The sequence below is a fragment of the Lithobates pipiens genome, unplaced genomic scaffold (genome assembly GCF_037356315.1).
Source record: "Lithobates pipiens isolate NorthernLeopardFrog02 unplaced genomic scaffold, aLitPip1_a1.2 Scaffold_22, whole genome shotgun sequence".
Taxonomy (NCBI): Eukaryota; Metazoa; Chordata; class Amphibia; order Anura; family Ranidae; genus Lithobates; species Lithobates pipiens.
In genome coordinates, this window is record NW_027507784.1 from 348,592,925 (window position 1) to 348,618,081 (window position 25,157).

The window sequence follows — 25,157 nt, forward strand, 5'->3', positions numbered from 1 at the left end:
TTGTGTCAGCGACAGGAATTATGCCCCATTGTTGGTTTCAGTGGATGGAATTGTGCCCCGAGGGCCAGGTAAAGGCAAGCAAAGGGCCACATCTGGCCCCAAGGCCGCAGTTTGGAGACCTCTGATCTAGACCGTTAACTGAAGAGAGCTAGCATTTCTAGGCTTTGGTTTTTATGTTGTTAGAATACCCCATTCCTACCAATCAAAACTCAGGATCACCTCATTGGTTCAGAGTTGCCTCAAATTCTGATTGGCTACCTCTGAAGCCTCCTAAATGTTCATGATCATGTTTTAAGGTTCCGGTGCCTCCAGGTCTATGACTTAAAGAGGAGGGCCAGTTTTGAAAAAAAAAAATTAAAAGTCAGCAGCTGCAAACCTGTCCAGGGCGCCCGCGATGTCGGCCGCCCGAGGCTGACCCGTCCCTCGGTCTCGGGTCCCGGCGCCGCCATTTTGGGTAAGGGAAACAGGCAGTGGAGCCTTGCGAGTCGCGCAGCGCTTTGTGAATGGGACATGCTGTGTTCTGGGACACACACAGTTCCCAGAACACAGCGCAACCCATTACCCAGAAGACGCTGCACGGAGCTGAGAAGAAAGAAGATCTCCGTGGAGGAGGAAGAGGCAGATTAGGATGATGTGCCTAGCAACAGGCATTTCTGGTAAGTAAAAAAAAATATTTTTTTTTCATTTTTTTTTTTATGATTTTTTTCTAATTTTTAATGTATTTTCTTTTTTCAGGGTGGCCCTCCACTTTAATAAACAACCCCCTTTGATCCCCAGTCCAAACAGTTCTGACATTAGCATGTCAATGGGCCCTGGTGAGATGGAGCCTCTATATCTGCAAAGGTTCTTTACAAAACAAAAGGAATTAAATTAACACCTGAAGACATTCAATAGATCCCACGAGACAAAAAAAATGTATTTTTAAAAGGTAGGCTGGGCCCCTATCTCATCATGATATCACAAAAATACATATATCCAATGGGGCACGGTAATTTAATTAGAGTCCGTTTATTAGAGCATTCCCTTGAAGATATAAATATGGATTTCAAAATCTCCACCACACCATGTATGTGTAGCACCCTGTAGCTTAGGCAGGGATGCGTCTCACAAATTTACTTGCCAGGAATAGCAAGGCCAGATATTGGGCTTATCCCGGGGGCATCTGGCTGCCAGGCTATCTGAGAGCCTATCCAGAAGTAAGAGGGCAGCGCAGGGCTGAGACTGCGGCTTGCAATCCAACCAGAAGCGACAGTTCTGCCGGCCAGAGAACCTGTCGTGGTCGGAGGTAGAGGGGAAGCTGTTGCCGCAGAGGGACCACCCACCTTATTACCGGGGACCACAGTGAGGAACTGAAGCAAGTAAAAGAGCAGCATTCTCACCGAACGGGCACGGTGGAGAATCAGGAAACTTCAGGCGATCAAAATCTGATCAAAAATCAGCAGAAAATCTGATAGTGTGCATGGGGCTTTACAAGCGCACTTTTTTGAATAAAAAAATAAGACAACAGTAAATTTAGCCCAAATTTTTTTGATATGGTGAAAGAAAATGTTACGCCGAGTAAATTGATATCCCAACATGGGTATCAACACGCTTCAAAATTGCACCCGCTCGTGAAATGGCGACAAACTTTTATCATTAAAAATCTCCATAGGCGATGTTTAAAAAAATGCTACTACAGGTTGCATGTTTTGAATTACAGAGGAGGTCTAGAATTTTTGCTCTCACGCTTCCGATCACGGCGATACCTCACATGTGTGGTTTGAACACCGTTTTCATATGCGAGCGCTGCTCTAGTATGCGTTCGTCTCTGCACACAAGCTCAGCGGGACGGGGCACGTTTAAAAAAAAAAAAATGTTTTTCTTATTTATTTTACCTTTTTATTTTTACACTGTTCTTTAACCACTTCCCACCCGGCCAATGCACATATACGGCCGGGTGGGAGCCGTCTACTTCTGATAGGACGTTCAGGAACGTCCATCAGAAGGAGCGGGATCGCGCGCGCGCGTGCCCGCGCAGCGGCGCGATCCCGATGCGCCCGTGTCACCCGGACACGGCACATCTCAGATCAGCAGGAGGGCTCTCTGATTGGCCCTCCTGATCACATGACGGCCATGTCCAATCACGGCCGTCATTTGATGTAAACAAACAGCCGGTTGCTAGGCAATCGGCTCCTCCTCTCCTCACACAGAAGTCACCGCTGAGGAGAGGAGAGCAGAACGCTGCAGCCGGCTGATGATCAGTGAGTATGAGCTGTTTTTTACAGCTTTTTACTCACTGATCACCAGTCTAGTGTAAACACACAACACACCACACAGTACAAACACAGTCCCCACATATGTCCCCAAAACACACATGTCCCCAAAACACACATGTCCCCAAATAATAAAAACACATGTCCCTAATAATAAAAACATGTCCCCCACATATGTCCCACTAAAATCACATGTTCCAATGATTATCTGCACACATATGTACATGATCATTTGCGTACATATGTCTGTGATCACACAAACCAATTATTATACACTTAACTGAATTTTTTTTACCAAAAACATGTAGCAGAATACATTTTGGCTTAAATTTATGACAAAATTAGATTTTATTGGATTTCTTTTAAAATAGAAAAAATAAAATATTGTTTTTTTTCCAAATTTCCGCTTTTTTGCGCTTATATCGCAAAAAATAAAAAACTGAGTCGTGAATAAATACCACCAAAAGAAAGCTCTATTTGTGCGAACAAAATGATAAAAATTTCATTTGGGTACAGTGTAGCACGACCGCACAATTGTCACTGAAAGTGCGAGAGCGATGAAAGCTGAAAATTGGGCTGGGAAGGAAGGGGGCGAAAGTGCCCTGTATTGTAGTGGTTAAAAAAAAAAAAAGTGTCACTTTTATTCATATTATAAGGAATGTAAACATCCCTTGTAATAGAAAAAAAGCATGACAGGTCCTCTTACATATGAGATCTGGGGGGGGGGGGCAAAAAGACCTCACATCTCATATATACATTAAAATGCAATAAAAAATTAAATAAAAATGAAATGTAATTTGAGGAAAAAAAAAGGTCCCTTCCTTTAAGAGCTATGGGCGGAAGAAGAGGATACCGGGGTTATGGTAGCTAGCTGCTGTCATAGCAACGGTATTCCTTGTCAAAGTACCGACGTAAAACTACGGCAGGCGGTCCATAAGTGGTTAAGGATTTTTTGTGCAATACACGGAGCACGTACACTGCTGTCCTCTCTCCTTGCTGCCATGCTTCCAGGAATGGGTTCCTCTGTGTGTTGTGGGGGGCCCTTCCAGCACCTGAGCCCCAGGCCTGAGGTCAACCCTCCCCCAGACTAGAGGGCGCCCTGCACTCCATCTCCAGCTTCCATCCGACTGCCCCTGCTGGCATGATTAATGCCTAGTTATGAGGTGAACAGGCCCTCTTCCATCCCCTTTCTGCTGGGGATTGGTCAGGACCTCATAAGCATGCCAAGCAACTCCTCCTAGCCTCCGTCCACTACTTCTGGAAGCTTCTCCAATGTTCCATAAAGCAGGGGAAGGCACTAGAGATGCTGTTTGCTGAGTCATCCAGCCTCCCCCGAGTCACTTAGCCCTGACCCAGATTAAACCCAGGCCTGGCTCTCAGCCAAGCTAAATTTTCCCACACTAACAACTAACCTATTTACATCTAGCACACTAGAGGTAGCTACACTACTACTTTAAACTACCACCAAAGAACAACCCAAAATAAATTCTCCTTGTCCCAAAAATCACAACAATACCACATATGTGTATGTTAGTTATTGTTTGTACCCGGGGTACAGCCCAAAAACAATAGTGCGCATTTTGCTGTTTTTTTTATCCTACCTAAAACACACAGGGACTAATTTTAAAAATATAGAAGAAGGTTTGAAATTGAAACGCCACGCCACTGCTAAGAGGTCCAGATATAACTTTATTCCATTTATGGTCAGGGCTACAGAAAAATAAATATCCCACACGTTTCGGCGGTCTACATGCCTCCTTCATCAGGGCTTGGCTTGAAACCAAGTGAACAAACCAGTAGTGAACTGGACCTACAATGGTATTTATTCCAGTGTGAATTGAAAGCACAGGGCTACTTAGCAGCAGCAGCCTAATTTAAAATCTTCTTTTTTTTTTTTTTTTTTTTTTTTTTAATCCTGCCCAAAATATACTGACCTTTTGACCTTGACCTTTGACCCATTCCTAATCCTAACACTAACCCAATCTAGCTATTTTTTTTCCACACACTTGTGCTTATTTACAATATATTATATAATGCATATGATGGTACAATGTATCTCTCCCTCCATACAAAGAGAAAGAAAACACAGGGGAGGGGTGCACAGTGACCAATCACTGTTATAGCCAATCAGAGGCTGTCACAGTGATCAGGTGTCCTGGAACTGGGCGTTCCAGTTCCCAATTGTTAGTGCTGAGCTCCCGGTGAGAGCCCTGTCTCTGTGTTGGGAACAGGCTCTGCGGTACACTCCATGTACAAAGACATATACACAGATATGCGGCTCCCAAAGGAAAGAGTCCAGTTCAGTCGGTGGGAAGGGGTTCATTAACATGTCTGGGATGTGCCCTAACCCAGCCTGACGTTCCCCAGCTGTACGATGTGTAGAGCCCACTAAAGCAACACCGACACTTACAATGACAGTTCTCTGCCTTTTTGTTTTATTTGTGAACAAAGAACCATAAGGTGCGTATCGTTCGGCCCACGTAATGCAGGCCACAGGGACAGGACAAGCAGTAGACTACATATTCGGTGGAGCAAGCGCAGAATTCATTTATTTTGTATACTTTTCCTTTTTACTATGAATTCTTTTTTTTTCCATGGTGGACAAAACTGCATGTGAGCCATAGAGGTTTTCGGCACTGGTACATCCCGATGATGGAAAATAATTTGAGTGATGGGGATATATGTTTAGTGGTTTTAAAGTTTACTCTATGCTGTTTTCCCTTTTATGTTGGGGGCTTTTCTGTAGGAGAATTTTGGTTTTGTTGGTATCAGGGGCATTGCTAGGGGGTGGCTATTGGGGCTATACCCCCCGAATATGGGGCCCATAGCCAAGAGTCTCTTGCTGCAGGGTCCCTGCCTAACCAGCGGGCTAAGGGTGCAGCGGCAGGCGGGCTGGCTGCATGAGAGGGGCGGAGGAGAGGAGAGAAGAGAGCGGGAGGATGAACAGAGATGACATCTCTCTCCGCCCACTCCACATCAGCGCTCTTCACAGCCGGGCCTCTTCAATTTGGGAGCGAGGTGTGGTGAGCAGCAGAGAGATGACATCATCTCTCACTGCCCACTGCACATCAGCGCTCTTCCGCCCTCACATCACGGTGGAGTGGAGGTCACGTGTTTCCTGTCATCAGTGGAGCTCCACTTTGCAGCCAGGCCCCCTTGCTTCAATGTCGGAGGTGCGCTGGGGCTCAGCGAGATGACATCATCTCTCACTGCCCCCCCCCCCCCCCCGCTTCACCGATCTCCTGCTTCCACTAAATGGACCAGTGGTGTCGGCCTGCCACCAATGCAGTGTCAATGCACATTTGGTGGCACTGGCTGGCATGGCAAATGACAATCCACATCAGTTGACAAGTGACAATCCACATCTGGTGGCTGGTGATGTGGCAAGTGACAATCGGCAAATGGAGCCAGGAGCTGTGGCAAGTGGCAATCTACAAATGGTGGCAGGTGACGTGGCAAGTGACAATCCACATCTGCTGCCAGGTGAAAGTAACACGCTGCATCTGGTGACAGGTGATGGTGGCAAGGAACATGCCCAGGCCTCCCACTGATTCTGCAGTATGGCGAGTTGAACCACTTCATTATATATTAGAATGTAACAATATAAATAATTCACTTCAATCACCCCGACAACATATCAACCACGGTGCCATGATGATTGAAGCGCCAACACCAGCCAGTGAAAATTTGCTTACCACCGGTCTCCCCCCCCCCCCACGGGCATGCAAAAAGGTTGGTGACCGCTGCTATGGGCTCTAGCCCCAGATCTTTTGCAGACCTAGCAACGCCCCTGGTTGGTATTCTATCTTACAGGTGAGGATCTTGCGGTAGAATAGACCAGTGCTTGTTACCTATGTGTTCATTCCTCCCAATATTTTGAGATAGGAATGAGGGACACCTACTAGAAAATGTATGTAGGCATAGGGCACGCCCCCTGTCACGCCCCTTAAAGGGGACATAACCAAAAAAAAAAGGTTAAATAAATCCACAAGTTTACTTTTTTACTACTACTATTCCTTCCACCAAGTGCACCAGAGCGGCGGTGACCTTCGCTCCAGTGTGTGTCTCCTCCGCTCCTCTTCCTAAGTGCCAGGCATCCAATAGGGTGGCCTAGCGCTTTGGCCAATCAGCAAACTGGTCTAACGCCCTGCTTCCTGATTGGCGGGAAGTAAGGTTAGTGTGAAAATAGCGAAAATTAATTTGCTATCGTCACACAATTGGGTGGGATCAGGGCGCACTCTCTGCACCCCAAGCCCACCCTATTTTGAAGCCTATTAGAGCCTCTGGCTCTAATAAGGTGTTTCAAAAAGCACCACCACCTCCCGCCCCCACCATAGAGCGCATGGATGGGGGGCGGCGCCCATGCTCCCACAGTACACGGGCCGCCACTGGTTCTATGCTTTTTTGATCAGTGGGAGTGGGTACCCTTTTTCTAGGAATTTTTCTTTGAGGGGTTTGCTCTGAATCTGGTAGTCGGATTGTTTTGTGTTGTTGTGTCTGAGATGGCAAAATGTGCTCTTAGGAATGTTATTGAGCCAGCGAGGATGGTGGCAGCTGTTATAGCGTAAGAAGGAATTTCCTGCGGTTGGTTTGCTGTAATTCTTGGCATAGATGTGGCCATTGATGTGGTATGGGTCTAGGTCCAGGATTGCTAGGTGTGTGTTGTCTGAGGTGAAGGTTAAGCTCAAATTGTTATAACAGTGGGAGGCAAACTTCTCTATGTCGTTGGTGTCCCCAATGAGGGAGCAAAGTTTGTTCCCATGGCCGTATAATGGGTTTGGAGATAGTAGTGGTCTTTGAACCGGAAGTAGTTGTGCGTTAGACAGAACAGTGTGACGTCCAGAATGAACTGTGTTTGGTTTGGGTGAATGGATGTGTCTTCTATCAGAATTTTTTTTATAGCCTGCATACCAACATCATGGGGAATAGAGGAGTACAATGATTGGATGTCTAGGGAGAGCCAGGAGTAAGTAGGTTCCCATCGATATGGGCCTAGTAACTCGAGCAGGAGTATTCCGTCTTTGATGTAGGATTGTAAGTTTGATACGAGTGGTTGCAGGAAGTAGCCCACTTGTAATACTGTTCATGGAGGCTATTATGGGTCTACCCGGAGGGTTGGTAGCTGGTTTATTTACTTTGGATAACTTATAAAAATAAGGTGTGTGTTTTGTTTTTTTTGGACTAGGAATGATGCCTCACTTTTGGTAATAATGTGGTCTGTGAGTTCTTGGTTCAATAGGACTGAGGCTTCCATAGTGAAATCAGGTAATGGGTCGTTCGTCAGTTTCATATATATATATATGTGTGAGTCTCCCAGCAGTCTCATGGCCTCCTGGATGTACTCACGTTTAACTTGGAGAACAATGCTACCACCTTTATCATCTGGTTTGATGATGATGTTTTCATGTGTTTGGAGAGCGTTTAGAGTTGGTCTTTCGGGGTGTGTGAGGTTGTGTCCGGGATGATGATGTGGATCTTTTTGGCACTTCAATAGTAAGTCTGAGTAGACCATGCGATAGAAAGTTTCTAGGTATGGTCCTTTGGACTGTGTAGGATAGAAGTTGAACAAGGGCTGAAAGGTAGTGTTCTGTACTGGGGGGAGTTGATGAGATGTTGGGTGACCAGGAGGGCATCTAGTTCTGGGTCATCTGGGTTCAGGGAGGGTCTGTTTCATTCCCGGTACAGCCCGTCTAATATTTCCAGGGTGATCCCTTCATCAGTAATGAGGTTGTTTGTGGAGATGGGGTTGGTAGTCTCTACTCAGGGGGGAGGATTCCTTTTTAGTGGCTTTTATGTTTTAAAAGCATTATACTATTAGGTTGCGGATTCATTTAAATCTTTAAATAACTGAAAAGGTTTGGGTTGTGTGATGGGTGCAAACCAGTTTGTGGGATGAAGATTTGAAGATTTTTACTGTAGTCAGGACTTTCTGATATGTGGGCTTGGGTTTGCTTCCTCTCCCCCTGCACGCTGTCCGGTGTGTTTTTTTTCTTTTGGGGGGTCAGGTTGGTAGGGGGCTTGGGCCTAAAACAGGAACCACAAGTAGATGTTCCTCGGCAGGAGGTGAATCATTGGGTGCAGGGAGTGTATGGCTGTCCTCCATGAGTTTACTGGTGGGTAGAGAGGTGAGGTTTTCTGCTGTGTCCTTGGTGTAAGTTTCTGGTTTGCGGTGTGTGGCTGTCTGGGAGGTATGGAGGCTCGTCGTTTTTAGTGGTGGGGGGTGTTCGAATTTTGGACGGAGATATTATTCTGTTTGTTTATAGGGGGTCTGTTGTTCTGAACTGAATGGTTTTAGGCCCTAGATGTGGATCGGTTTTTACCTTTTTGTGTTGAGTTCTTTGGTGAATGGGGATTTATTAGTAGCAGGTGGGTATGGGAGCCACACTGTTCTGTCTAATGCCCCGTACACACGTTCCGATTATCGTAAGACAGATCGTTCACATTTTGTTGCATACAACTAAGATCGAATACAACAGTGCAAAATGTGTGTACGATTTTTGCGTACGATTCTGGAAAAATCTTCCGCTGTGCGTAGCTATGTATTTTAAATGATGTCAAATACGTGTGACCCGTGTCCTTCTGGTTTATTTTCGTGTTTCTGAGCATGCGTGGTGTTTGTCGAATGACTTTTATCGGACACATACTGCACTGATTACACAATTGTCATACGACGGGCTGTCATCCGACCAAAGTTTTCCTGTTTGTCCCTTCAGATTTGGTTGGACGGACTGTCGTGATCGGCTGTCGAAAGCAGCGAACTAACGATCAGATTATCGAACGATCTGTCCGAAATCGACTTTTGTGGTCTGATAATCGGAACTTGTGTACGGGGCATAACACATAACTACTTCCAGTTCAAAGACCACTACTATCTCCAAACCCATTATACGGCCATGGGAACAAACTTTGCTCCCTACGTGAACCTGACCATGGGTCAATGGGAGTCATAATACATATGGGCCAATAATCGCTTCATGTCCAATATCCTCTTTTACGGTCGTTACATTGACAACGTAATCGTCATCTGGGATGGGGACACCAACAACATAGAGAAGTTCTCCCACTGCAATAACAACAATATGAGCTTAGCCTTCACCTCAGTACAAGACAACACACACCTAGCATTCCTGGACCTAGACCTATACCACATCAATGGCCACATCTATGCCAAGAATTACAGCAAACAAACCGCAGGAAATTCCTGCTTACGCTATAACAACTGTCAACATCCTCGCTGGCTCAATAATATTCCTAAGAGACAATTTTGCCATCTCTGACAACTGCAGAAAACAATCCGACTACCAGATTCAGAGCAAAACCCTCAAACAAAAATTCCTAGAAAAAGGGTACCCACCCCCACTCATGGAAAAACCATATACCACATATATAAACCCAGACACTCCAGCTGACAGAAATGAAAATGCATCAAAAATAATCTGCTTCAGCACCCAGTTCCACAATAAACACAGAAATACGGAACACATAGTAAACAAGCATTGGCCTATACTACTGCAAGATCCTCACCTGAAAGATAGCATACCAACAAAACCAAAATTCTCCTACAGAAAAGCCCCCAACATAAAAGGGAAAACAGCACAGAGAAAACTCAAAAGCGCTGAACATATATCCCCATCACTCAAATTCTTTTCCATCATCGGGATGTACCAGTGCCGAAAACCTCTATGGCTCACATGCAGTTTTGTCCACCATGGAAAAAAAAAGAATTCATAGTAAAAGGAAAAGTATACAAAATAAAATAATTCTGCACTTGCTCCACCGAATATGTAGTCTACTGCTTGTCCTGTCCCTGTGGCCTGCATTATGTGGGCCGAACGATACGCACCTTATGCAAACATTTCGGGGAACGCCGCAGATTCATTGAAGCCGGCAAAGATGAGCATAGCGTTCCCCGACACTTCGCAGAATACCATCAAAAATCCACAGCGGGCCTCAAAGTATGGGTCATCGAATCCATCCCCTGCCAGTCTCCCCCCGAGGCCGAGAGATTTCATCTTCTCTGTCAGAAGGACAGATACTGGATATACGCCCGGAACATACTCTCACCTGGAGGTATAAATGAGGAAATAGAGATCAACACAATACTTTATTATCATTATTATTCACGATTTATATAGCGCCAACAGTTTACGCAGCACTTTACAATGTATAGGGTGGACAACACAATTACAGTACAATACAAAAGGTACAGAAGGGCTCGGCTCATAGAGCTTACATTCTAAAGGGAGGGGGTGGTGGTACAAAAGGTAATAGCTGCGGAGAATGATTTGATGGGAGAATGATTTGATACTCTAGAACTGAGATACTATATCCTTATACATCATTAACAATCACTAACATCCACTGCGATCGTTGCGTTTGCCACACATACCTGGACAGATAAGATACAACTCACAGTGCTGTGAACAATTCCATTCTTCACTCAGCATCAAACAAACTTGACATTCAACATCGAATGTACTTAACATTTTTACATTGAATGTACTTGACTTCCTTTGTTGGTTGTAATCTATCCTCCACTATAGGTATGTATGGACAGGTAAAATTATATATATATATATATAGCTCCATCTCATAACGTGGTCTGTTCCTTCTGGTACCATTAAGACCAGACACACACTAAATCTAATGTGCTGAATAGGTCACATGTCCAGTCACATGCCTTTTATGAAAGCAACATCCATTAATTTAGCCATAACCCTTGCATGTTATATTCCATGAACACGGGCTTATATATATTCTTCACCACCATATTCTTCACCACTTTCCAATGCCCCAGAGCTGTACCCAGACTTGCATCACCAATCTCTCTCATCCCCATGATGTGATCTTTATGTATATGCCAGACTACACCCCGAACGAGTCTCGGCTGCACAACCCTGGCTCCAGATCCATCCAATCAACAGGTCTACACTCCGCCTCTCTTTTCCCCAGCCTATCAGCAGACACTAACCCCACCCTCTCTCCTCCCCCTCACCTCTCATAAACCCGCCGGGCAAACATGGGCGTAGGTCTAACGAAGGAGCTGTGCATGCTCCGAAACGCGTTACCGCCCAGCGCCTTCACCTGATGTTACATCTGCTGTGTGCGTTCCAGCTTGGTTCCAGAACCCAGGCCGCCTCATCGCAGCTTTAGCTCCTCTCCAATCCACATCACCAGGGACTCTGACAGCACATTAAGGTGATGGAGTGGTCTAGCCAGTCTCCAGACCTTAATCCTATAGAAGATTATTGGAGGGAGTTAGAACTTCGAGTTACCAAGCGACAGCCAAGAAAATTTAAAGTGTAAGTTCAACTTTACAGAAAATTCTGTAAGGTGAACTTACACGCGCACTTCATGCCCCGTACACACGATTGGACATTCCGACAACAAAATCCTGGATTTATTTCTGACGGGTGTTGGCTCAAACTTGTCTTGTATACACACGATCACACAAACGTTGTCGAAAATTCTGAACGTCAAGAAGGTGGTGACGTACAAGACGTACGACGAGCCGAGAAAAATGAAGTTCAATAGCCGGTGCGGCTCTTCTGCTTGATTCGGCGCATGTGCGCCAGAATTGTGTACACACGATCGGAAATTTCCGTCAAGTTTTGTTGACGGAAAATTTGAGAACCAGCTTTCAAATTTTTGTTGTCGGAAATTCCAACAGCAAATGTCCGATGGAGCCTACACAGGGTCGGAATTTCCGACAACAAGCTCACATCAAACATTTGTTGTCGGAAATTCCGACTGTGTGATACTCTATTGATGACAATAGCGGCGTTACTGCAGTGAACACTTTGGGTGATTGGAGAGGAGCGCCCGATATCCAAAAAGAGGAAGGTCTCACTTGATGAATTTTATAGTTATTTGTTGTAGATAAAAGTAATTTAGTAGGGCCAACACATTTCAGGATAATAGCCTCCCCCCTTCTTCAGGGCTGTATTTCTTGGAGAGTGGTTACATTTTGAGAGGGTTATATTCGATTAAAAGTTGATCAACAGGCTGTCTCTGCTTCACAAGGCTGGCTACTGCAGAGCTGCTGATCAAATATAACCACTCTCCAAGAAATACAGCCCTGAAGAAGGGGAGGGGGCAATTCCACTGAAACGCGTTGGCTCTACTGTTTACGTTTATCTCCAATAAATAACTATAAAATTCATCAAGTGAGACCTTCCTCTTTTTCGACATCGGGCGCTCCTCTCCAATCACATAAAGTGTTACCAGCTGAGCCTGACCCATTCAAGTGAACAGGACTATACTGTAACTGCCCTTCAACTGTGTGTAGCGCTACCCCCGGTGGAGCGGTTGGTTGTATTTGGTCCTGTGTTCTTTCAAAGACCTCAGCACCATTGACACCTCAACAGATAAACAATGTAAATTTTTGGTTAGTACATTAGTGTCACCATGAAATGAGACTCAAGGCCAGTGGTGGCCCGTTCATTAGGGGCACGGGAGTGCCTCCGCCCTATCCATGCATCCTGCCCCTAATCTACATTCCGAGCCGCCGGACACATGGATTCCAATGGGGGGTTTTTTTTTTCTTTAGAAACACATGATTAGAGACTGAGGCTCTAATTCAAAAAAGAGTGGGCTCGTGGAGCAGAGAACTGCACCCTGAGCCCACCCAGTTGTGTGACAATAGCGAATTAATATTCACTATTGTCTTCCTGCTTCTCCTTCCAGCCAATCAGGAAGTTCCAGCCAATCAGGAAGCTGCTAGATGGGGTAAGTGCGGGGCTGCTGGGGAGGGTGGAAGAGAGACCGACTGATGGACCAAACTGGGTGGTGTGGCGATGGGTGTCTCGTTTGCCCCCCCCCCACAAAATGTACAGCACCAGCCGCCACTGCTCGAGACCTTGAGGTAGGATGATAAAGTATATTGAGAAAATTAATACTCAGACGGGGTATTTCTATAAGAAACACTTTGCAGCTCACACAATCTCAAACTTCAAATAACCAAATGGGAGTGCTACCGTAAGCTCAGATAAGGTCAGCAAAAACAGCGGCCTTCACCTTCACTAAATGAACAGCCAAAGGCAACTGTGAATTGGTATCAATAGGTTGGTGGCTAAGTTGGCTACAGTCACTTGGGGTGAGGAATGCTAGGCCTAGGGCATACTTTGTCATTTCAAGATATCAACAAAATATGAATGCTCGCCTTCAGGACTTCTCCAGAGCCTCTCCCATCCTCTGGAATGCTCTACCCCAATCTGTCTGATTTTTTCCTATTTTATCCACTTTCAGAAGATCCCATAAAACTCATCTCTTCAGAGAAGCCTATCTGGCCCCCACCTAACAACTGTACATTTACCTTCTCACTCAGCACATTGTCCACAGTTATTACCTCTTGTATCTCTTGACCTTCCCTCTTAGATTGTAAGCTCTAAGGAGCAGGGCCCTCTGATTCCCACTGTATTAAAGTGTATTGTATATGTACTGTCTACCCTCAAGTTGCAGAGCACTACATAAACTGTTGGCGCTAAATAAATCCTGTATAATAATAATAATAATAATAATAATTAATTATACACAATTATTATTATTATACAGGATTTATATAGCGCCGACAGTTTACGCATCGCTTTACAACATTAGGGTAGACATTACAATACAATTCAAGACAGGGGGAATCGGAGAGCCCGGCTTTTTAGAGCTTACAATCTAGGAGGGAGGGTCAAGTTATACAAAGGGGTAATAGCTGTGGGGGATGGGCTAATGGAGAAAATAGTGTGGTTGTTAGATGGAGGCAGGATAGGCTTCTCTGAAGAGGAAAGTTTTCAGGGATCGCCTAAAAGTGGATAAACTTGGAGACATTCTGACAGATTGGGGTAGGGATTTCCAGAGGATGGGCGAGGCTCGGGAGAAGTCCTGGAGGCGGATATGGGAGGAGGTGATGAGGGAGCTGGAGAGCAGGAGGTCTTGGGAGGAAGGAAGTGGGCGATTAGGTTGGTATTTGGGGACTAGGCTAGTGATGTAGCTGGGGGCAGAGTTGTGGATGGCTTTGTAAGTAAGTGTTAGGATTTTGAATTTAATTTGTTGGGCAAGTGGCAGCCAATGGAGGGATTGGCAGAGAGGGGTAGCAGACACTGAGCGGTTTGTACGGTGGATGAGTCTGGCAGCGATGTTCATGATGGACTGAAGGGGGGAGGAGTCTATTTAAAGGTGAGCCAATGAGGAGGGAGTTGCAGTAGTCAAGGCGAGAGATAACCAGGGAGAGAATCAGGAGCTTTGTGGTTTCCTTGGTTAGAAAGGGACGTAGTTTAGAGATGTTTCGGAGGTTGAGGTGGCAAGCTTTGGAAAGTGATTGGATGTTGGGCCGAAAGGGGGGTTCAGAGTCCAGGATAACACCTAGAACCTTGGCATTGGGGGATGGGTGGATGGTTGTGCCATTACTCTTGACAGAGAAGTCAGGGGAAGAGGCACGTGGGGGGAGGAAATATTATAAGTTCGGTTTTGGACAAGTTGAGTTGGAGGAAGTGGTGAGACATCCATAAAGATATGTCTGTTAGTAAGTTGGTGATGGGCAGGCATGTACTGGCCATTGGGACTACCGGGAGTTTCCCGGTGGGCCAATGGCTCAGTGGGCCACTCTGATGTAAGGGGGCTGGTTATGGGATACTCTGATGTAAGGGGGTGGTGATGGGACACTCTGATGTAAGGGGGCTGCTGATGGGACACTCTGATGTTAAGGGGCTGGTGATGGGACACTCTGATGTAAGGGGGCTGGTGATGGGACACTCTGATGTAAGGGGGTGCTGATGGGACACTCTGATGTAAGGGGGCTGGTGATGGGACACTCTGATGTAAGGGGGTGCTGATGGGACACTCTGATGGAAGGGGCTGCTGATGGGACACTCTGATGTAAGGTGGTGCTGATTGCACACTCTGATGTTAGGGGGTGCTGATGGGACACTCTGATGTAAGGGGGCTGCTGATGGGACACTCTGATGTAAGGGGGCTGGTGATGGGACACTCTGATGTAAGGGGGCTGCTGATGGGACACTCTGATGTAAGGGGGCTGGTGATGGGACACTCTGATGTAAGGGGGCTGGTGATGGGACACTCCGATGTAAGGAGGTGCTGATGGGACACTCCGATGTAAGGAGGTGCTGATGGGATACTCTGATGCAAGGGGTGCTGATGGGACACTCTGATGTAAGGGGGCTGGTGATGGGATACTCTGATGTAAGGGGTGCTGATGGGACACTCCGATGTAAGGAGGTGCTGATGGGATACTCTGATGCAAGGGGTGCTGATGGGACACTCTGATGTAAGGGGGCTGGTGATGGGATACTCTGATGTAAGGGGTGCTGATGGGACACTCTGATGTAAGGGGGCTGGTGATGGGACACTCTGATGTAAGGGGGCTGGTGATGGGACACTCTGATGTAAGGGATGCTGATGGGACACTCTGATGTAAGCGGGCTGGTGATGGGACACTCTGATGTATGGGGGATGCTGATGGGACACTCTGATGTAAGGGGGCTGGTGATGGGACACTCTGATGTAAGCGGGCTGGTGATGGGACACTCTGATGTAAGGGGGATGCTGATGGGACACTCTGATGTAAGGGATGCTGATGGGACACTCTGATGTAAGCGGGCTGGTGATGGGACACTCTGATGTATGGGGGATGCTGATGGGACACTCTGATGTAAGGGGGCTGGTGATGGGACACTCTGATGTAGGGGGGCTGGTGATGGGACACTCTGATGTAAGGGGGTGCTGATGGGACACTCTGATGTAAGCGGGCTGGTGATGGGACACTCTGATGTAGGGGGGCTGGTGATGGGACACTCTGATGTAAGGAGGTGCTGATGGGACACTCCGATGTAAGGAGGTGCTGATGGGATACTCTGATGCAAGGGGTGCTGATGGGACACTCTGATGTAAGGGGGCTGCTGATGGGACACTCTGATGTAAGGGGGCTGGTGATGGGACACTCTGATGTAAGGGGGCTGGTGATGGGACACTCTGATGTAAGGGATGCTGATGGGACACTCTGATGTAAGCGGGCTGGTGATGGGACACTCTGATGTAAGGGGGATGCTGATGGGACACTCTGATGTAAGGGGGCTGGTGATGGGACACTCTGATGTAAGGGGGCTGGTGATGGGACACTCTGATGTAAGGGATGCTGATGGGACACTCTGATGTAAGGGGGCTGGTGATGGGACACTCTGATGTAGGGGGGCTGGTGATGGGACACTCTGATGTAAGGTGGTGCTGATGGGACACTCTGATGTAAGCGGGCTGGTGATGGGACACTCTGATGTAAGCGGGCTGGTGATGGGACATTCTGATGTAAGGGGGATGCTGATGGGACACTCTGATGTAAGGGGGCTGGTGATGGGACACTCTGATGTAAGGGGGCTGGAGATGGGACACTCTGATGTAAGGGATGCTGATGGGACACTCTGATGTAAGCGGGCTGGTGATGGGACACTCTGATGTAGGGGGGCTGGTGATGGGACACTCTGTTGTAAGGGGGCAGGTGATGGGACACTCTGATGTAAGCGGGCTGGTGATGGGACACTCTGATGTAGGGGGGCTGGTGATGGGACACTCTGTTGTAAGGGGGCTGGTGATGAGACACTCTGATGTAAGGGGGCTGGTGATGAGACACTCTGATGTAAGGGGTGGTGATGAGACACTCTGATGTAAGGGGGCTGGTGATGGGACACTCTGATGTAAGGGGTGGTGATGGGACACTCTGATGTAAGGGGTTGGTGATGGGACACTCTGATGTAAGGGGGCTGGTGATGGGACACTCTGATGTAAGGGGGCTGGTGATGGGACACTCTGATGTAAGGGGGCTGGTGATGGGACACTCTGATGTAGGGGGGCTGGTGATGGGACACTCTGATGTAAGGGGGTGCTGATGGGACACTCTGATGTAAGCGGGCTGGTGATGGGACACTCTGATGTAAGGGGGCTGGTGATGGGACACTCTGATGTAAGGGATGCTGATGGGACACTCTGATGTAAGCGGGCTGGTGATGGGACACTCTGATGTAGGGGGGCTGGTGATGGGACACTCTGTTGTAAGGGGGCAGGTGATGGGACACTCTGATGTAAGCGGGCTGGTGATGGGACACTCTGATGTAGGGGGGCTGGTGATGGGACACTCTGTTGTAAGGGGGCTGGTGATGAGACACTCTGATGTAAGGGGTGGTGATGAGACACTCTGATGTAAGGGGGCTGGTGATGGGACATTCTGATGTAAGGGGGCTGGTGATGGGACACTCTGATGTAAGGGGGCTGGTGATGAGACACTCTGATGTAAGGGGTGGTGATGAGACACTCTGATGTAAGGGGGCTGGTGATGGGACACTCTGATGTAAGGGGTGGTGATGGGACACTCTGATGTAAGGGGTTGGTGATGGGACACTCTGATGTAAGGGGGCTGGTGATGGGACACTCTGATGTAAGGGGGCTGGTGATGGGACACTCTGATGTAAGGGGGCTGGTGATGGGACACTCTGATGTAGGGGGGCTGGTGATGGGACACTCTGATGTAAGGGGGTGCTGATGGGACACTCTGATGTAAGCGGGCTGGTGATGGGACACTCTGATGTAAGGGGGCTGGTGATGGGACACTCTGATGTAAGGGATGCTGATGGGACACTCTGATGTAAGCGGGCTGGTGATGGGACACTCTGATGTAGGGGGGCTGGTGATGGGACACTCTGTTGTAAGGGGGCAGGTGATGGGACACTCTGATGTAAGCGGGCTGGTGATGGGACACTCTGATGTAGGGGGGCTGGTGATGGGACACTCTGTTGTAAGGGGGCTGGTGATGAGACACTCTGATGTAAGGGGGCAGGTGATGGGACACTCTGTTGTAAGGGGGCTGGTGATGGGACACTCTGATGTAGGGGGGCTGGTGATGGGACACTCTGTTGTAAGGGGGCTGGTGATGAGACACTCTGATGTAAGGGGGCTGGTGATGAGACACTCTGATGTAAGGGGTGGTGATGAGACACTCTGATGTATGTGGGTGCTGATGGGACACTCAAAATGTAAGTTGGCCGGTCTGGATGAAGTCCAGGGCTAAATTTCTGTCCCAGTCCAGCCCTGGTGATGGGTGAGGAGACTGATGGAGTGAGTTGAGGGGTGGAGAGATAGATTTGTGTGTTGTCAGCATAGAAATAATATTGAAAGCCGTGAGAGGCTATCAGCTAACCCAGGGAAGAGGTGTAGATTGAAAATAAAAGAGGTCCAAGAACAGAACCTTGGGGGACTCTGACAGAGAAGGGAAGAGAAGTGGAGGAAGTAGAATTGTAAGTGACACTGAAGGTGCGTTGGGATAGGTAGAATGAGAGCCACAATAACAGGAAACTCTAATGCAGCCTGTAAAGTAAGTCTTCTGCCGGCTATGTTGGGATCCTTGAAGACGTTGGCTTACTAAAGGGAATATATCTGCGAACAATGGATCAGTTCACAGAGCTCTGGTCACCTGGCTGGGAGCACTGAATGGAGAGGGGTCAGGCAATATGAAGATAGATATTTCTCATGTATTTATCCTGTCCTGGAGACACAAAAGGAAGTGAAGGGAAATCCTTTCGTAGGTGAACCCAGAGTACTCACCCAGTGATAAATGTAACATTTTGATTTCTCATCACTTCCTGTCTGGGTGACAATGGTGATTGGGGTCAGTAGTGACGAGTTCTCTCTGTATTATATGCCATCCAACACTACAGAGAAAAGTTTGACCTTTACATACATGTTATCATTGATGTCACACAGGATACATTGTTTTTATATTTAAAGGGTAACTCCATTTTCATGGGGAGAAAATAGCAAATAAAGAAAAAATAATATAGCGCATACAATTAGACACAAATCATATTGTAATTAAAAATGACCTTTCCTTTTCAATCTGTAGCCGCTATAATTTTCTGCAAATGCAATATGGCCACCTAGAGGTATTCTGTACACACCCCAGAAACCAGGGGCGGACTGACAACTCATGGGGCCCCGGGCAATAAGAGATTATGGGGCCCCCGGGCAATCATAGATTATGGGGCCCCTGGGCAATAAGAGATTATGGGGCCCCCGGGCAATCAGAGATTATGGGGCCCCTGGGCAATAAGAGATTATGGGGCCCCCGGGCAATCAGAGATTATGGGGCCACACAATATACACAGACATGTTTCTATTGGCTGAGAAGGTACTGGAGAGGTGGGGCAGCTATAATCTCAGGATTTTTAGACCAAAAGGATGTCGGTAAGGGACATTTCAGAGACAGATGTAAAAAAAAAAACACATACTGTCCCTGGTTTTACTGAGGCTGGCAACCCTGATGGGGCCCCCTAGTGGCATGGGGCCCCCTAGTGGCATGGGGCCCTCGGGCAGTGCCCGAGTGGCCCAATGGTCAGTCCGCCCCTGCCAGAAACATAATTTCCTGCTTGTGTGATTGGCTGACTGATTTTCTGCACTAAGATGCAAGTCAGATTTCAGACATCCCCTGGAACACAAATGTAATTTTTAGTGAGATCCTCCCACATCTAAAGGGATGCAGGCCCAGCAGATTTTCTACATTAGTGCCTTGCAGGTGCAGCAGCTGATTGATAATTATAAAACCGCTCCCATTAGCCTCACAGGGGTACAGAGAAACACACAGCGATTTCTTCAGAATGACAAAAGGTAGGAATCTGCAATGTACAGAGATCACCCAGAGGGGAATGTATTTTTTTTCTCAACAAAAGCGGAGTTACGCTTTAATGATTTGGGTAGAGCCATGACACCATGAGGGGGTGTGGTCGTATGGCATGGCACAATTATCCTAATCTGGGGGTGGCACACCTGACATTCATTGGATATAGAGATGGCCCGAACATCCCCAGTTCACTTCACACCAGAACTCCCAAACAGAGAAAAAGTTTGAAAGTGAGCCACAAACTCCATTAGAGTCTAAGGGACACGACCATGAAAAATTAAAAGTCCCCATTTTCAAGACTTATATGCAAGTTATTGGCCATAAAAAGGGTGTGGTGGCCCGGGTACTGACCTGGGGGGAAATGCATCAATGCATTTTTTTTTTTTAAAAGATTGTTTTTAAAGCAGTGACTTTAATGATGCTTAACGTGAAGCAATAAAATGAAAAATGCCTTTAAATATAGTGCCAGGGGGTTCCCTTAGTCTGCCTGTAAAGTGGCACATCTGTACCCTGTATAGAACCTGCTGCAGTAAATTTGAAAAAATAATTTTTCTTCTTAATTTTACTAGAAATTGTGACAAAAAACTTCAAAAAACTCACCGTGCCTCCTTACTAATTACCTCGGACTGTCTACTTTCTAAAAGGGGTAATTTGGGGGTATTTGTACTGCTCTGGTGTTTTCAAGAAATTAGATCGGCTGTCAGTACATCATGATTGATCAATTCTCAGATATACAGTATCTGACAAAAGTAAGTACACCCCTCCATGACATGTGTGTAAATCTTTTCTTCTACCTTTTCATGTGACAACACTGAAGAAATGACACTTGGCTACAATGTAAAGTAGTGAGTGTACAGCTTGTATAACAGTGTAAATTTCCTGTCCCCTCAAAATAACTCAACACACAGCCATTAATGTCTAAACCGCTGGCAACAAAAGTCAGTACACCCCTAAGTGAAAATCTCCAAATTGGGCCCAAAGTGTCAATATTTTGTGTGGCCGCCATTATTTTCCAGCACTGCCTTCACCCTCTTGGGCATGGAGATCACCAGAGCTTCACAGGTTGTCACTGGTGTCCTCTTCCCCTCCCCCATGATGACATCACGGAGCTGGTGGATGTTGGAGACCTTCCCCTCCTCCACCTTCCCTCTGAGGATCCCCCACAGATGATCGATAGGGTTTAGGTCTGGAGACATGCTTGGCCAGTCCATCACCTTTACCCTCAGCTTCTTTAGCAAGGCAGTGGTGGTGTTGGAGGTGTGTTTGGGGTGGTTATCATGTTGGAATACTGCCCTGCGGTCCAGTCTCTGAAGGGAGGGGCTCATGCTCTGCTTCAGTATGTCACAGTACATGTTGGCATTCATGGTCCCCTCAATGATCTGTAGCCCCCCAGTGCCGGCAGCACTCATGCAGCCCCAGACCATGACACCCCCACCACCATGCCTGACTGTAGACAAGACACACTTGTCTTTGTCCTCCTCACCTGGTTGCCCCCACACACGCTTGTCACCATCTGACACCAAATACGTTTATCTTGGTCTCATCAGACCACAGGACATGGTTCCAGTAATCCATCTCCTTAGTCTGCTTGTCTTCAGCAAACTGTTTGTGGTCTTTCTTGCGCATCATCTTTAGAAGAGGCTTCCTTCTGGGATGACAGCCATGCAGACCAATTTGATGCAGTGTGTGGCGTATGGTCTGAGCACTGACAGGATGACCCCCCACCCCTACAACCTCTGCAGCAATGCTGGCAGCACTCATACGTCTATTTCCCAAAGACAACCTCTGGATATGACGCTGAGCACGTGACCTCAACTTCTCTGGTGGACCATGGCGAGGCCTGTTCTGAGGGGAACCTGTCCTGTTATACCGCTGTATGGTCTTGGCCACCGTGCTGCAGCTCAGTTTCAGGGTCTTGGCAATCTTCTTATAGCCTAGGCCATCTTTATGTAGAACAACAATTCTTATCTTCAGATCCTCAGAGAGTTCTTTGCCATGAGGTGCCATGTTGGACTTCCAGTGACCAGTATGAGAGAGTGAGAGCGATAACACCAAATTTAACACACCTGCTCCCCATTCACACCTGAGGCCTTGTAACACTAACGAGTCACATGACACCGGGGAGGGAAAATGGCTAATTGCGGCCAACTTGGACATTTTCACTTAGCGGTGTACACACTTTTGTTAGATACTGTGTATATAAAGAAAAAAAATACATTTAAATTGACTCGTGATTACCAACAACTGCTGGCAATACAAAAAAAATGGCATAGGGCCCCCCCCCCCAGTCCATCAGGCCCTTAGGTCTGTTATGGATTTTGAGGGGAACCCCCATGCCAAAATGTAAAAAAATGATCTGGAGTCCTCCCCAAAATCCATACCAGACCCTTATCTGAGCAAGCAGCCTGGCAGGCTGGGAAAGGGGGGAGATGAGCGAGCGCCCCCCCTCTTGAACCATACCAGGCCACATGCCCTCAACATGGGGGGGTGCTTTGGGGGGAGCACCTTGTCCCCATGTTAATGGGGACAGGGGCCTCTTTTTTCGACAACCCTGGGCGGTGGTTGTCAGGGTCTGGTAGACGGGGGTCTGTGGTTGTCAGGGGCTGCAGTCTTATTGTAATCTGGAAGCTCACTTTAACAAGTAGGCTCCCAGATCCTGCCCCCCATGTGAATGAGTATGGGGTACATTGTACCCCTACTCATTTACCCCAAAAAAGACAAAAGACATTTTTTTGACAATTCCTTCATAAAAAAAGTAAATACATTTTAAAAAACAATGTTGCCCAATGTGCGCCCTCCACACCCAGAAAAAAAACGGAAAAAAATACCATTCCACCCACAAGGGAGGTTGACCACCAAATGCCTGCTCTTCCGTAAACGGGTTCTATAAGGGGCGGGTCAACCTATTGACGTAACCTCGTGGCCCCGCCTCCCTGCGATGTCACTGACCAGTGCATGCTGGCTCGGTGACGTCACAAGGGTCACCGAGCCACCTGGTGACATCACTGGGTGGCCCCGCCCCTTACCTATTTAAGAACTGTCACCTGGGCGCAGCATATTTTTTTGTTTGTTTTAGGTCCGGTGGTGCGGCAGGCGGTGTAATTGATGATGAATCTACATCGGGAGACATTGCTTTTTTCTTTTTTTTAATAAATGGGTTGTCAAAAACTGCCTCTTGTCTTTATATTTGACATTTTGGTGGCCTGGTATGGTTCAGGAGGGGGGCACTCACTCGCCCCTCACCTCCACCCCCTTTCTTGGCCTGCCAGGCTGCATGCTCAGATAAGGGTCTGGTGTGGATTTTGAAGGGCCTCAAGCCGTTATTTTTTTTACATTTTGGTATGAGGTTCCTCCTAAAATCCATACCAGACCTAAGGGTTTGGTATGGATTTTAGGGGGGACTCCACACCATTTAAAAAAAAAAATAATGTTTTGGTCCTCCTCTCCAATCCATATCAGTACCTTTAGGACCATTCTGTGTTGAATGGACATTTTGTTAATATTCATATTATAATATTTTTTTTGCTATCACTATTTTGTGGGGATGTATCTGTGAGAGCGCCATCAGCCTTTTTTGTATATAGAAAATCCTCATCGTGGTTCTCCTCCGTCTTCCAGCTCGGGATCGAGTCCTCCAGAAAGGGCGCCATCTGCTGAAACTTCCCAATGGGGAAGAAATACATCTGACCGTCTCACTGCCGAATACTGAGAGTCCGGACACAGCGGGGGATACACCGGCCACTGTAAGTAAAACCACCAGAGATGAGCTCCACATTGGGGTTATTGAATTTAATGTCTAATTATCATAACACACATTTTCCATGAATCTGCAATCATCTCAAGTGGCCCCTATACACGGGGCCACAGTCACCCCATTCCAACATTTTCTACAAGTAAACCCATGTGTGTCTGCAGACATCATCACCCCCTGCGCTTGTGAAGGGGTGGTGGGGTGGGGGTGATTGATCAGATAGATAACTCTGTCCAATTAGTATTGATCCCCTGTGATTAGCGACACTGCAAGCCCCCCCTCTCCATTAAAGAGGAACTCTGGAAAATATAAACTCAGAATATATTCAGTTGTAAATGCAAAGTATAACTTACTTACATGTCTGCTGCTTCATTTTGGGGGAAAGAAGACAGCTATAACAAAAACCTCCAATGGGGTATTTAACAGACCAAAAGGACCAAATAAAACATAATTTTTAGGGTTTGCATACACTTTAAATCAGTGGTGGTAAATGAATGATGTGTGGGGGGCTTTGAATGTGGACCCTGACATCTCCAAGGGGCCACCACACATAGTATTCAATATATTAATGTTACAGAGGACTAGAGAAGGTCAGACTCTGTGGAAATGCTACAGGTGATGTTGGAGACCTGCTGTGAGACATGGACAATGAATGAGGACATGTTATACTAGACCCAGGGTAGCCATGAGAAATTTTGGGGCCCCTTACACAGCTTTAAGTCTGGGCCCCCCCACCCCCCTGGGTCTGACCACAAACATTCCTCAAGACCCGCCCACTGGCTGTCCCACCAAATCCACCCACTGGCCATCCCACCAAGTCCTTCAGTGCACCCACTTTTATTTTAATACTCAACAACCGAATATATTCTCCATTCCATGTCCTCCATCCCATGAGCTCCTCCTTCTCCATCCCATGTCCTCTTCCTTCTCCAGTAGCATCTCCTCCATCCCACATCCTCCACCTTCTGCAGTCCCATCTTTGCTATCCCAGGTCCTCCTCCTCCAGTTCCATCTCCTCCATCCCATGTCCTCTTCCTTCTCCATTCACATCTCCTCCATCCCATGTCCTCTTCCTTTTCCATTCACATCTCCTCCATCCCATGTCCTCTTCCTTCTCCATTCACATCTCCTCCATCCCATGTCCTCTTCCTTTTCCATTCACATCTCCTCCATCCCATGTCCTCTTCCTTCTCCATTCACATCTCCTCCATCCCATGTCCTCTTCCTTCTCCATTCACATCTCCTCCATCCCATGTCCTCTTCCTTCTCCATTCACATCTCCTCCATCCCATGTCCTCTTCCTTCTCAATTCCCATTTACTCCATCCCATTTCCTCCTGATCCTTTAGTCCCATCTCTTCCATCCCATGTCCTCCTCCTCCAGTTCCATCTCCTCCATCCTATGTCCTCTTTCTTCTGCAGTCCCATCTTTGCCATCTCATGTCCTTGTCCCCCTTCATCTCATGTCCTCCTCCTCCTCCTATATCCCA

General features: G+C 47.1%; 2 protein-coding genes across 3 annotated transcripts in view; one reads left to right on the forward strand and one right to left on the reverse strand.

The window, feature by feature from the left end:
* Nucleotides 1-25,157, reverse strand: part of LOC143925142 (protein mono-ADP-ribosyltransferase PARP14-like) — a 391,904-nt gene that overhangs the window by 181,557 nt on the left and 185,190 nt on the right. The window lies entirely within an intron of this gene.
* Nucleotides 1-25,157, forward strand: part of LOC143925193 (protein mono-ADP-ribosyltransferase PARP14-like) — a 95,193-nt gene that overhangs the window by 1,214 nt on the left and 68,822 nt on the right. The window contains exon 2 of the mRNA XM_077449793.1: nucleotides 23,536-23,660. Coding sequence (XP_077305919.1) covers nucleotides 23,536-23,660 — 125 coding nt within the window. The remainder of the gene's footprint in view (nucleotides 1-23,535; nucleotides 23,661-25,157) is intronic.